The sequence below is a fragment of the Rhea pennata genome, chromosome 2, assembly GCF_028389875.1.
Source record: "Rhea pennata isolate bPtePen1 chromosome 2, bPtePen1.pri, whole genome shotgun sequence".
In the NCBI taxonomy this organism is placed as follows: domain Eukaryota; kingdom Metazoa; phylum Chordata; class Aves; order Rheiformes; family Rheidae; genus Rhea; species Rhea pennata.
In genome coordinates, this window is record NC_084664.1 from 13,448,928 (window position 1) to 13,462,871 (window position 13,944).

At 33.7% G+C, this 13,944-nt stretch overlaps 1 protein-coding gene across 1 annotated transcript in view; it reads left to right on the forward strand.

Moving 5' to 3' along the window:
• PFKP (phosphofructokinase, platelet) overlaps positions 1–13,944 on the forward strand; it is a 45,750-nt gene that overhangs the window by 15,983 nt on the left and 15,823 nt on the right. Inside the window, 13 exon segments of the mRNA XM_062568882.1 lie at positions 833–1,022; positions 3,631–3,796; positions 4,460–4,504; positions 4,602–4,710; positions 5,146–5,241; positions 6,415–6,507; positions 6,918–7,043; positions 7,624–7,688; positions 9,174–9,243; positions 10,466–10,612; positions 11,463–11,533; positions 11,958–12,045; positions 12,996–13,148. Of these exon segments, the coding sequence (XP_062424866.1) occupies positions 833–1,022; positions 3,631–3,796; positions 4,460–4,504; positions 4,602–4,710; positions 5,146–5,241; positions 6,415–6,507; positions 6,918–7,043; positions 7,624–7,688; positions 9,174–9,243; positions 10,466–10,612; positions 11,463–11,533; positions 11,958–12,045; positions 12,996–13,148 (1,419 nt within the window).

Genomic DNA, 13,944 nt, shown 5'->3' on the forward strand with positions numbered 1-13,944 from the left:
TAAATAATGAACCGAAACCTGAGATCCAGACTTACATTTTCACCCGTAATTATGTAATTATAATGCTATGACTAGCATATACCACTTTTAGCACTGATTTTTACAGTGTGAGTGCTTAACACTTTCAAAATAAGATCTGTGGGCCCTGTATTTCGTACAGGGATGCAATCTTGAAAACCTTATTCCAGTTTTCAAAATTACAAGTTGTTAGTTTTTTAAATGCATATTGGCAAGCATATATTTAGTTAAATAAGAATAATGAATTCCCACAATATAGGGCCAAATTGTGAAATAAACGTATTTTGTAAGGCAAGTTTTTATGAAACACTGCTGGCTTCCTTTCTTGGGGGATTTAGAACTAGACCTTAGGAGTAATTATTTACCAGATCTCGGGTAATACCAGTGGCTTTGTTTTATATTGTATTACACAAGCAAGGTGGGCATTTGGATCTCTGTATATACTTTCGACATATACTTGGCAATGTATTGCTCTTACTATTATCATATAAAAGTAAAAGTAGTCAATTAACTAGAAATGAACTGCAATTTACTGCTGAAATTAATCTTAAATCACTCAACATCTTCCTTCAAAAATAGTTCGTTATCAGCCATCTTTGAGCATCTTTCCCTTTTTTTCGGTGTACATATCCACTATTGAGAACGTAATTTCTCACAGATTTGATAATTCTTCATTTTTCATTACTGTTTACTCAATGTAAAATTAAAGATGGAGATTATGCCTATTAGTAACCATTAGTAATTAGTCCAGCCAAAAACCCCACATAAAATACTGTATGAGATAAAGCAAGACTGATACACTTCCTTTCTCTAGGGAGGTACAGTTATTGGTAGTGCACGCTGCAAAGCCTTTCGGACCCGTGAAGGCCGCCTGCAAGCAGCCTACAACTTGGTTCAGAGAGGAATCACTAATCTTTGTGTGATTGGTGGAGATGGTAGCTTAACTGGTGCAAATCTGTTTCGTGAAGAATGGAGTGGACTTCTAGAAGAACTGGCACAGAAAGGTAAGTTTGCACTTAGACCTTCTAGACCTTTTGTCCAACTCCCAAGAAATTACATAGCAAACATATACGCAGACTATATTCAGAGCATATGTCATAGCTTTAAAAATCAAATGCATACATTCTAAGAAATAACACAGTTGTCCATAAAGTATTAGTCTTTGATTTCTGTACTTCCTCTCCTATATATAGCATAAAGGCTCAAAAAGATCAAATAATCTACTAGGCAACTGTCTATGTGGTATTCCTAAAAGTGCTTATGTAGTTCTACAAAATGGGGTGGACTTTGCTGTTGTCTTGGGGGTTTTCTCTTCATTTTTCCCCTGTATGAATCTTTTACAGGTCAGAACTTTGAACTTCTGCTTCTTCACTACTTCTGCTTGAAAATCTCTTTGCCCCCAAATCCACTTAGAGATAGTAATTCCTTTGCTACAAGTTAGGCTTTGTTTGCTGTTTTAATTTTCCTGCCTAAATATCATTTTTATTTAAGTTCAGGAAATTAAGTGGCAGTTGCTGAAGGTGTGTCCAGCCTGATATCCTTCTTTGATAGCATCCAAAAGAGTGTTTAGGGAAAGTATAAGAACAGGACAGACCTGTACAATGTTATATTGGTATTATATGATATTCAGAGCATGTAAGTACTCTCCTAGCTTCCATCCATTTGTGTCCTCAGGATTTCCTGAGCTAGACAGTGTTAGCAACCCTCAAAGGTTTCTCTTCCTTTAATATATATATGGTCTCCTTAAATGCATACAAAATTTTTGCATGAAAACATTGTGTAGCACGGAATTCTACAGTTTAACTAGATTATGAAGACTATGAAGAATCTTTTCCTTCTGTTTATTTTGATTCTGCTGGCTGTTAGTTTTATTTGATGTCCTCTATTTTGTGTTAGATCGAACAGTAAATGATCGATCCTGCTTCCTCTCTGCATGCCACTCAAGATGTTACAGCTGTCTTATTTCCCCTTCGTCATCTCTTTTCTAGATGAAAAGTCCTAGTCCTAGCTTGCTTAGGTGTTCCTTATATGTAAGTTGTTCTGTACCTTTGATCAGCTTTCCACTTCTCTGAACCTTTTCCAGTTCTACCATGTCCCTTTTGAGGTGGGAGGACCAGACTGCACCCAGTATTCAAGATGAGGGCAAACCATGGATTACACAGTAGTATAATAATCTTTGTTAATCTTTGTTCTCTGCGCCTTTCCTAATATCCTCTAATATTTTGATTTGGTTTTTTTTGACTGCTACTGAGTACTGAAGCTGATTTATTAATGAAAATAATTTCTTGTAACACTAGGGTTCAAAACAATGATTAAAAATCTTTATTAAAGCATTATTTTGTTTGTGATGTTAGGATACTTTTCTCATGTGTATTGATCTATGCTTATCTACACTGAATTCCATCTGATACTTTATTGCTTACTATATCTTGCAAGATCATTCAGCAGTTCTTAAAAGTCAGCCCACGCCTTAACTACCCAAATAATTTATCAAAAGTTTAATTGGTAAATGTAGCACCTTACTACTCATTCCCTTTTCTAGGATGTTACTGAATATGCTGAACAATACAGATCTTTGTAGAACTCCGTTGGTAACTTTCCGCACCTTACCATTTACTGTAGCGCTTTGTTTCATGTTGCTTACTCCATGCAAAAGCATTCTCTTTCTTATGCTATGTCCCCAAAGCCTTTGGGGACAGATCTTTTCAAAGACATTTTTGAAATCCAAGTATCCCTTTTTCGTTCATTATTAACTTAGCTAAGGAACTCTAGAAAAGGTTTGTAATAAAGGATTTCCATTTACAAAAGACATTTTTGAGTCTTCTTCAGTATGCTATATTTATCTGTATGGACACTAGTGTTATTTTTTCATTATGATTTCTACTAACTTCTCTGGTGTAGAAATTAAGCTTACTGGTATGTAGTTCTAGAATCCTTCTCTGATTGCTAAAATTTGGCATTTTATTTGCCACCATCCCATCCACAGAGGCTAACACAGTTTTAAGCACCTAAGAAGTTAAGGTATTTCATCCTTGAGTTCCTTGAGAATTCTTGGGTGATTCAGTGTTTTCACTGATGTTTCGGGAGATGCACACTAAGATTTAGAATAGGAGCTTTTCTGCTCTGTTTGCTTATTAATTGTGAAATCAGAGCCTTTCAGTGATGCAGAACATTTTTTTTTCCAGAAATTTAATGCTAACCTTTTATTTCTTCTGTTTTTTGATTGTTTGAATACGCCCAGTCACATATAGTTTGCGTCCTTTTGTTTTTTTGGTTACACATCATACACTGAGACTACTATTTGGATGCTATTCTTTAAGTGTGAAACACCAATTTTAGGATGATCACAAAACTTCATTATCTGTTTATCACTTTGAAATACTGAAAAGCTCTTGTTTCATCTTTTACTGTAAGGAGCTCTATGCAAGGTTCTCATGTGTGGTTGTTTGATTGGCTTTTTCTTTTTTGCTTTAACTAACGTTATTATCTAAACGTTAAATGATGTTCAATTAGATATGTTCAGTTTATAAAAACAAGAGACCCTAGCATTAAGTCTAAAATGTGAAAAATTTGTTTCATCTTACAGCTTTTCTTCTGGATATTTCTTTACAGGAAAAATTGATGAAGATGCAGTTAAAAAATATGCTTACCTCAACATTGTGGGAATGGTTGGATCCATAGATAATGACTTCTGTGGCACTGATATGACCATAGGGACTGACTCAGCCTTGCACAGAATCATTGAAGTTGTGGATGCCATCATGACGACTGCTCAGAGGTAAAGTGTGCATATACATAGAAAACTAAAACAAATATACAACTGTTTGCTTCAAATACTAAGTTTCCTATTGCTGTGTGATAGCTGAGGATTTACCTGGTATACATGATATATATGTGATATTCATAGGCTCTGAATAAAAGTTCTTTTTGGTTGTATTTCTCGCATTTTTTTTTTCCTTTTTCTTCCCCTCCTCCCCCCCCCAGTTGTTTTTTTCCTCATTCCTATTCTGACACTACTTCAAACACCTGTATGTACAGACTGAATCACCTACAGAGTAGACTTTTTAAATATTTTTAATGTTTCCCAGACCTACTGTTATAGAAAAGATTCAGGCACTACTTGAATCTGTATCTTCATATAATAGTATCAAGTAGCCTATATTTGTGTATAAGCTTTCCCTAGATAAAATTCAAGCAACTAAGTATTTTGAACACACAAAAAAGTTACACTATATCATTGCAGCTCTTAAATGATGCATACTTACAGTTACGCATCAAGTGAATGCTTAGCAAAATATAATAGGGATTATATTTTGTTAATGAAGTCTGAAACAAGTATGGTAAACCCAGAATATTGTCTGACACGTGCTGCTAATTGCAGGAATTTGGTTTGAATTTTTGAGTTGCAGTACTGGAGTTCATTATTTTTCCTATTTTACAGCCATCAGAGGACGTTTGTCCTGGAGGTTATGGGAAGACATTGTGGGTATGTACTGTCATAAACTATTTGTGTTTAGTGCAGATAAAACTATGAAAAATTAAGAAATCTGAACCGTAATTGTCTAATTACTTATGTTTATTAGGTATCTAGCTCTTGTTAGTGCCTTAGCCTGTGGTGCAGATTGGGTGTTTATTCCCGAATACCCTCCAGAAGAAGGATGGGAGGATTCAATGTGTGTTAAGCTTTCAGAGGTAATTTATTCCTATGTTTTGGATTTTATGTATACCTTGCAAATGCTTATTTAAATCACTCTATACTTTTTTAATAACAACGTTATTAGACCTTTCGGCAAGTCTTTGCTTTTGGTGATGTTTAATCTTAAAAAGCTCCTTTTTAGCCTTCTGCAACTGCTTGAAGAATGATATGATGTACTGTAGTGATTATGTAAGGTTATTTGTGTATAACCAGTGTGTACATTTCCTCGTTAATTTGATGCAAGACATTTCACTTTACCCATGTAAGACTCTCTTATGAGGGTAAAATGTAGGAGAACTCTAAAATAATCAAGCATAAAAAATAATTCTACAAATATGTGCAGTTTAAAATGTAACAATTGCTTTCAAATTTGTGTTGTAAGACATTTTCAAACTTTTTTTTACATGGATGTGCTTTTGGTTTTGTTACAGAACCGTGCACGAAAGAAAAGGCTGAATATTATTATTGTAGCTGAAGGAGCTATTGATTGTCACAACAAACCTATAACATCAGAGAAGGTTAAGGATGTAAGTGTCAACATCTTTATAATGTGATTTCTGCTTTGTCTTTTATTTAGGGCTTGTTAATAATAACATCCACTTCATGGGTGCCTTAATATATAGGGAATATGAAAATTTCTCAAATTAGTAATTACTATCTGATTTTACTTTATGCTTCTTGTGAAATTTAAATAATAGTCTGTCCCACTCATTGTGAAATAATAATGCCTATGTTATAGAAAGGTGGAGTTTTTTTTATTTTTTTCCCTAAACAGTTACATTGCCAGAAACTTTATTGGTGAGTAAGAAACATTTTTTGGGGCTGAAATTACTCTGTTTTTCTTGGAAATAGTCCCTTTTCAAAGAGAAATTGAAAATTCAGTCATTGACAGGAAAGAATTATGAAAATTCAACTTTAATAGGCTTTACTTGTCCTGTGGCTATAAAGTTTTGTTTTTTATATCTATCAGATACTTTTTAGTATCAATAACATGGTGCTCCACTGAGAGTCTTTGACTGTTAATATAGAATTATAGTTTTCCAAAGTCCACATTAAACTGTGCAGTATTAAATTCAATATACGTTTTTCCAAAGTCCATATTAAACTGTGCAGTATTAAAGTGAATATACGTTAGATAGCTGTTACTCGTTTATGAAAGAAGAAATGCTTGTTACAGACTCCAGCTAGTTAAAACTTGAAATACACACACACACACACACACACACACACACACACACACACATTTATTAATGCAAGGAGAAAGACAAACAAAAAAACCTTCTCCAACCTTTTAAAAAATTAACAAAATTAAGGTTACAAGTCTTAACTAAAGTTCTACTCATAGAATCTTTCAGGATATGTAGTGTTGCACATAGATGAAGCATAGAGTAAAGAAAACATACTGAAGTTGAACTTCTTTCAAGTTTTCTAATTATAAGATCTAGGCCTGTTGAGATTGAGGAAGGTTGAGAACCATGCATAAAGAAGCCATTGTAACTCTCTGCAGTTAAAACACTGCAGTCTAATGATTACATTATTAAGGAAAATGTTCCTCTAGATTAGGAACCTGGAGTTTAATTCTAGGTAGAATTATGTAGAATTTCATTACTTCAATAGCATTTAGAGCACAGTGTAATGCTAATGTATGCATATATAAAATAATGGCTAACAGAACCACTATATTTTGAAATTATTTGCAGCTTGTAGTTCAGCGGCTCGGTTTTGACACTCGAGTAACTATCTTGGGTCATGTGCAAAGAGGTGGAACCCCATCAGCTTTTGACAGAATTTTGGTGAGTGAACCTACAATAACTACTACACATGCTACAATTAGGCAGTTCACTTCTACTCCCTTAGCAGTTTTTATTAAAGTTTTGATTCCTCTCCCACCCTGCAAATGAATAATATTCTTCATTTGTTGAATTTGACAAATACAATTGTTGTCCCGAACTAACTGACTGAAGAGCTCAAGTTTGGAAGAGTGGAGCTTTTGAACAAGAGCAAGCTATAGCAAGGTTAAAAAGCAGAGAACAATCTTGCTTAATTTGTGTATCATACAGTATTAAACAACTTGCTGTAACTTCAGCTACCAAGGAGTAACTGGTTTCAACTTCATTTACAGAGAAATTGTGAGCATTTCTGTGATTGAAAGCCATTTGATTGTGAGCGCTTTCTTGAACACTCAAACACTTTCTGTTTTCAGGCAAGCCGTATGGGTGTGGAAGCCGTACTTGCTCTTCTGGAAGCTACTCCAGATACTCCTGCCTGTGTTGTGTCCTTGTCTGGAAATCAGGCAGTCCGTCTGCCTTTAATGGAGTGTGTGCAGATGGTGAGTTACTGGCAAAAAGCCGGTTTGTTCAACTACAACAAGCCACTGTACACAACAATCAATGGTTTGTTGTAGCTAACACACTGATGGGAATGTGTGTAACACTTACCAGCATTTAGGAATAATGAACTTTAAGCATATTCTGTATGTTATTACTTACTTGCAAACCACGAACAAACAAGAAAGAAGATTTTATTTTTAAATTTGTTTAAAAATAATTTCATTTCAGATCATCTGTCTTTTATCTCTACAACAAATTTCTTCAGACCTTGCATCCATTTGTGTCATACAACAGTCAGGTTTCTTCACCAAAACTATTTAATGCTACTTCAACTTAAACACAAGAACAACTGAAAATACAAAATAAATATATTGCCCTTTCATGGAGACCTCTGGTGTCTCTTCTACTCTGGTTTTCTCCTTTCTGCTATGATATGATAAGAGCATCATTAGTCAGATATTAGCATTTTTTAATTTTCACTTTAGAAAGCTAGTTCAGGAAGATCCATTTACAGAAATGTATTAAGTGATTAACTTACTTTTCTTTTAAATAAATTAAATATCAACTACTTCTTTTAAGACTCAAGAAGTACAGAAAGCCATGGATGAAGGAAGATTTGTTGAGGCTGTGAGGCTTCGTGGAAGGTATGGCCCATAATTCATACTGAAGTATTTGTTTTAGCAGAGGGTAAATTGCTTGCTGTTCAGTCAATGCTTGACGTCTCTACGTCTCTTCCTAAATAATTTAATTTCCTGTCTCTCCTTTTTTTTTTTTTTTTTTTTCATTTTTTTTTTTTTTGCATTTTTGATTTTTTTATTGTATTTGAGAAACAGGAGTATAGCTGTTGCAGGAAGAGTTGCTTAAAAAGAATATTGAAATTCTTAATTTTATATGTATAAATAAGAAAAAAAGAACAAAAATAAGATGACTAGTTCAGTAATGTATCAGATTCTACTGACTGTTTGATATTAGGATGACTTTCTAGCACACCAAGAAAAGAGCTTCTGTGATGCTTAAGCAGACTGATAGGAACCATGCGTATGTTTAAGCAAGATTTTTGAAGTCAATTCCACCTAAGATAAGTCTGTCTGTAGACAGCTGGCAATTTCCAACAGCAGTATTGAAGGGAATATTCTGCAATATTATGTGTTGACGAAGCGTTTTCTGTTTCAAATCATTTAATAATAAAATACTTCATCACAAATGTATAAAACTCACTTGCCTTCTGTAGAGTTGTTCTATATTTTCACAGTATTATCTTACAGACATAGGTGTTTTTTAGTGTTCTTTTTTCAGATATTAAAGAAAAACAGTAAAAACAGTAATAACATACTGGCCCTTATATTAGAGAACTGTTTCTAAAAACTTCCTTAATTCAGCTAGAGGTAAGGTTGGTTGATCAGACTACATGTTACGCAGTATTTTCAGCTAAGGATTTAGCAAGTATACAGTCTTCATCCTTAAAAACCTGTTTTACTTGTTAAGATAGTACTATTTATATAGAGTAATTACTGATAGTTGCAAGAAAGAAGATTAAGATTTTTTTAAATCCAGCATTGTAACGGAAGTTGCTGCATTTGGTATTATTTGCATTCAGGTTTAATATCATATATGGAAGGGCAGTTTTTATGTAGAACTTGCTTTCTTTTTCACTATATAAATACAGTAATTTTAGATAAGTGGCATGTCCTCACATCAACAGAACACATGAAAAATCTTAATGGTCTTTTTTGTAGATAAACACGCAAAGCTTGTCTGTTCATCTCAATTATGAACTTGCAGGTCTGCCATAGAAAATGGGATAGTGTTCTATTGATGAATTTTCTGGACATAGTGTTGCTTTGGTCGTGGATTTGGAAGTTCAAGTCTAAAGGCAGTTTGAAAAAAAAGAGATCCATCTTCTAAAGGATCATTTTTGATTTTTAAAAGAACTTTTTGTAAAGGCAGAATATTGGTTTTGCAGTTTCTATGCTAGGAAGTCGACCTAATTAAGATCTCAGATTTGTATAAAGAATTAACATTTCTAATACTTTTTATCAGTTTCTGAAAAATTCAGTAGTTTCTCTCAAATAATGATGAGTTGAAAGTTGCTACTGTTGATGTTGTTGTTGTTCTTAATATTTATATAGGAGCTTTGAAAACAACCTTAACACCTACAAATTACTTTCACATAAAAGACCAGATGCTGAGCTTCCAAAGGTAAATTACAGTAAATCAGCCATTTTAATTGGGGAAAAAAAGCTATATAACATGTTGTGGAAACTTATTTACAAATGAAAGAAAACCTGTCAAAAGCCTTTAAAGGGACTACAATAAAATACCTCAAATTAAAAAAATTTTTTTGATTATATTTTTATATTATTTACATTTTATATATATCTATATCTATCTATATAAGATAAATAATATTTACACCTGTACACCTAAAATAAGTATATAGACTAAAGCTATTTTGGTAGTATTTTTAGCAGTATTTCATAGCTATAATGTGTGAATATAGACATTTGGAATGTTCAGACTGTAGTGCTTACATCCATTTACACAGAATTGTTTTATCTTGAATAGAAGTGATAACTAACAGAAATAAATGTATACCTACAGGATACTTGTTATATACCAAAAATATTTGATATTTTTCTTCTACGCAGAATCTTTTCTTAAACTACTTGTGGTTAAATTACAAATGTATATTTGATGTCTCAGGCTTTTCCGTTGGAATTACTGCAACATATATAGAGCATTTACATGGGTCATGTTAAATTTACAGGAGGAGAGACAATATAAACACAGTTAACTTAAGTCAGCAGGAAATACTTTAAAAATTGTCACAGTGTAATATCGGAACACTTGCTATATATGAACATTGTGAAAGATCTGAGTGCTCCTGTTTACTACTCTTGCCAGTCAGTCTAAAAACCTGGCTGATGTTGTAATTTAAAAGTTATCATTGTTCTGCTTTGTGTATTAATTGATGAAATATGCTCAATTGCCGTGTTGTTTGAACTAATCAAACTGGTTCCTATGTTTTTCTTGGCTGCCTAAGGCGTATCTTGCAACAAACTACTACTTTGATAATATGAAACTGGTTGGATAACTTTGATCGCATTTCTTGAACCTAGCTGAGCTATAATATAAAAACCTGAATGACTTGACTGGCAAATCAGATGAAGCTGGTGAAAAGTCTTAAACAAACAAAAATTAAGATTCTCTTCTTTTACTGTTTGTTTCTATGTAGTGTTCCACAAATGGAACAAATAAGTTTATGTACCTTCTAGCTGACCTTAAATTTTGCATGGTTCCAGGAGATCTGAAAACTACTCTAGTACATTCCAGTATTTAGCATCTGCATATGTCGGAAAAATCAAACATGGTGTACAAATGAAAGTGTTATTAAAAATTGTTGTTTTTTTTCCTTTTGCAGACTAACTTTAATGTGGCAGTTTTAAATGTTGGTGCTCCTGCAGCTGGAATGAATGCTGCAGTGAGGGCTGCAGTAAGAGTTGGCATAACTGAAGGCCATAAAATGTTTGCTGTCATTGATGGATTTGAAGGTTTTGCTAGAGGGAAGGTTAGTATTACATGTGTGGATAATACAGTACTGTGTATCCCTGTCCACACCACCACCTCTGTCACCTTCCTTGAAGGAGCGTTTTGTGACATCATTGTGAGGAACTGATTCTAGAGACTCTATTTCACAAAAGTATGCATTGTGGCAGTATTTATAAATCGTAACAGTATTTCTAAATTCCACAAATTATATGTAGATTCATTTATCTTTAGTGTTGCTAATCACTTGCTGTAGAGAGACAAAATTAGTTCAGAAGAATCCCACCCTCAGTGTTTGGTCAATATTATATTTTACCATATAGTAGGTTTTCCACAGAACCACCGATTCTGTGCAGTGAGTTGTTGCATCTGTTTTCCTTTGCTGTAAGGAGCATCCAGTGGTGCTTTTTAAAGGTTTTTTCCGGATGAGTTAGTTTCTTCTGTTCCTCTGCTTTAAATGCTGGGTGTCAGTCGGTGTTCTAAGGAGAAAATGAATACAAGACCTGTCCATTTCTACTCCCTGGTTTGCCTAGATGGAGCCATAAGTCCCCAAACTAAGCTCAAAGATGTAGTTTTAGATTTTTTTTTCATCTCCAGTAAGAGACAATTTGAAAACAGGATCATGTGATGCATCCGACCTCCTTGTTTGCTCCTGACCTGAAGGAAGAAGAACAAATAGACAAAAATGGGACGAGAGAAGTTCATGAGAACTTAAGTTATGCTCTTGGTACTGTGTATTTTTTGTCAGGTTATTAATGGGTGCTGCCAAAACATCTTTACCTTAAGCAATACTTGGCAGTTGCTGCATATCAAGAGAAGGAATAACTGGATAATTATTTAACAGAACCTCCTTTTTTAACTTTAATTCCAAGATAAAGGAAATCAGCTGGGGAGATGTTGGAGGCTGGACTGGTCAAGGAGGATCAATTCTTGGTACAAAACGGTAATGTCAGTATTTTGGTCAATTGTTATGTTGAATTCTAGTATGCTATATACCCTGCATATGGTTTCGTGCTCTTTTCCTTCCATGGAATGCTTTAAATCTTTTAATATTTTTTTAAGTCGTCAAGTTCAAACTTTGTATTTTGATATTGAAGTATCAATTCTGAAGAGAATGGAAACAGGAATCTGAACCTGCACTGAAAAATTCCTTATGGTCCTTAAGACTTATAAGGATTTCAGAACTCTTCATTTCTTCACTGGTGACATGATTACTTACTGACAATCAGGAAGGAGTACTTGTATCGATAGATAAGTAAAATTAAAGCTATTTCATTGTTGTCTGAGAGTTTACTTTTTCAGCTTAGTAGTTATTGTTACTGCAGTGTCTATATTTTTACCTTTCCTCTGGCTTAATTATTTTTTAGTACTCTTCCTGCAAAATATTTGGAGAAGATCGCTGACCAGATGCGCACTAACAACATTAATGCCCTTATGGTTATTGGTGGATTTGAGGTACATAGAAATTTCTCCTTATGTCTTAAGTAGAACAGAATTTCTAAGAAAAAGAATAGACTGTTTTTTCCCCAAACTTCATGTAAAATGTTTAGTTACTACTTTATTTGATGTTACAGCATTAATATGCTGCAATATCATTAACAGCTTTTAGGATCAGAAACATGTCAATTGCTGATTTATATGGAAAGCAAACATTCAAGATAATCACTAGTAACTGCAAAATGAGGTGTGTTAAATGGATAAATGAGGTGAGATTTATTTAAAAAGTAAAGTTTTTAATGATTTCCTCAGTGCAAGTTCCAGATAATGTATTAATACTTAGAACATGCCTGTAGCAGTTCTTAAGCTTTAGCAATAGTTGTACTTTGGTCCCTTATTTAAGCCACTTGTTCTCATATATCATATTTCAAAATCTAAGTAATCTAGAAATGTATTTCTATTTTAACCAAAATATTTATTTGTGAGATCTTAATTCAGGACAGTGTTTGGGCAGTTCTTCCCCAGGAATAACGTACTTACTTAAATACTTTTTGATGAGGAATAGATCATGCTTCCCTCACCCAACCACCTTTTTTCCCCCACTCACCTTGTTAGGTATAACCCTAATTCAGTAATATTAAGATTTTAAAAGGAAAGAAACAGTACCTGAAGATTGGGAAACTAGTCTGTAGTGTATTTTTGTCCTGTAAAAAACATTTGGGTCTGGGTAAATTATGTACTCCCTTGCAAATGAAAATTTTATTTATTGTTTGTTTTTAAAGTTATGCCTATTTTTAATGCTTTCTTTTGTGTGTATGTGTGTTAGATTTTAGTGATTCTTTAATGCTTTGACTTGGAAGTGTGCTGTGGTAGAAATGGCTCCCCCTGTGGCCCTTCCCATTTTGTCATTCCAACCTTGCCCTTATTTTATTCATCCTAATTTTTCACCCGATGCCCGTGCCCAACAGGCGTACCTCGGACTCTTGGAATTGTCAGCAGCCCGAGAGAAATATGATGAATTCTGTGTTCCAATGGTTATGGTTCCTGCAACTGTATCCAACAATGTACCGGGTTCAGATTTCAGCATTGGTGCAGATACTGCTCTGAACACTATAACTGATGTAAGTCTATTCTGGTGTGTGCACTTATTAACAAAGCAGTTCTGGTTAAAACTAACTAAATTGGCTAGAACTGGATATTTTTATAGACCAGAACTTTGGAAATATAATCTGGAAAATAATGCAGTTACTTGATACAGCCACCTTTATGATACTCTTTAAAAAGAGAAGTCTCAATCACTTCTATTAGGTTTCTTCTGAGATTACAGCAATTTATTCTTAGGTTTTGTACTTTAATGCTTTTGGATTTGTAAACTACTAATTAGGATTATATACATTTACTTTATGTGGAGGAAAGGAACCTAAAGCTAAGACCTGATAATTTGATGCACTATAGAAGAAGAAAAAAAAAATCTTTACATAAAATATTAGAATACCCTAACAAATATTGAGTTAACATTCCTCTGTGCAGGAAGAGGTCATTATTTATACAACAGTTTCTTTAATAATAAGAAATAGCTGTGATCTGCTAATAAAACAGTTTTAAACAAAAAATTGAGATATGTTGTGAAGCATTAAAAATATCCAGTAGCATAATGCAAATTAAAAATGGATCAATTAGTACTAACCTCAGTTGGGAAGAAGTAACATTATTGACTCTTATGCAAAATCAAATTTAGATTTTTGTCATTTGCACATTTGCAATTATCTGAATTGCTTAAGAAATAGCAATTCAATATATTTCTGCAAAGAAGAGCCATTCTGTTTCCAAATTTCTAAGTTTTGTCCACGATGTAACCACAGTAATACTAAATTAAAAAGAAAAGTTTGAAAGAAGCATAATCTGTAGGTGCAAACA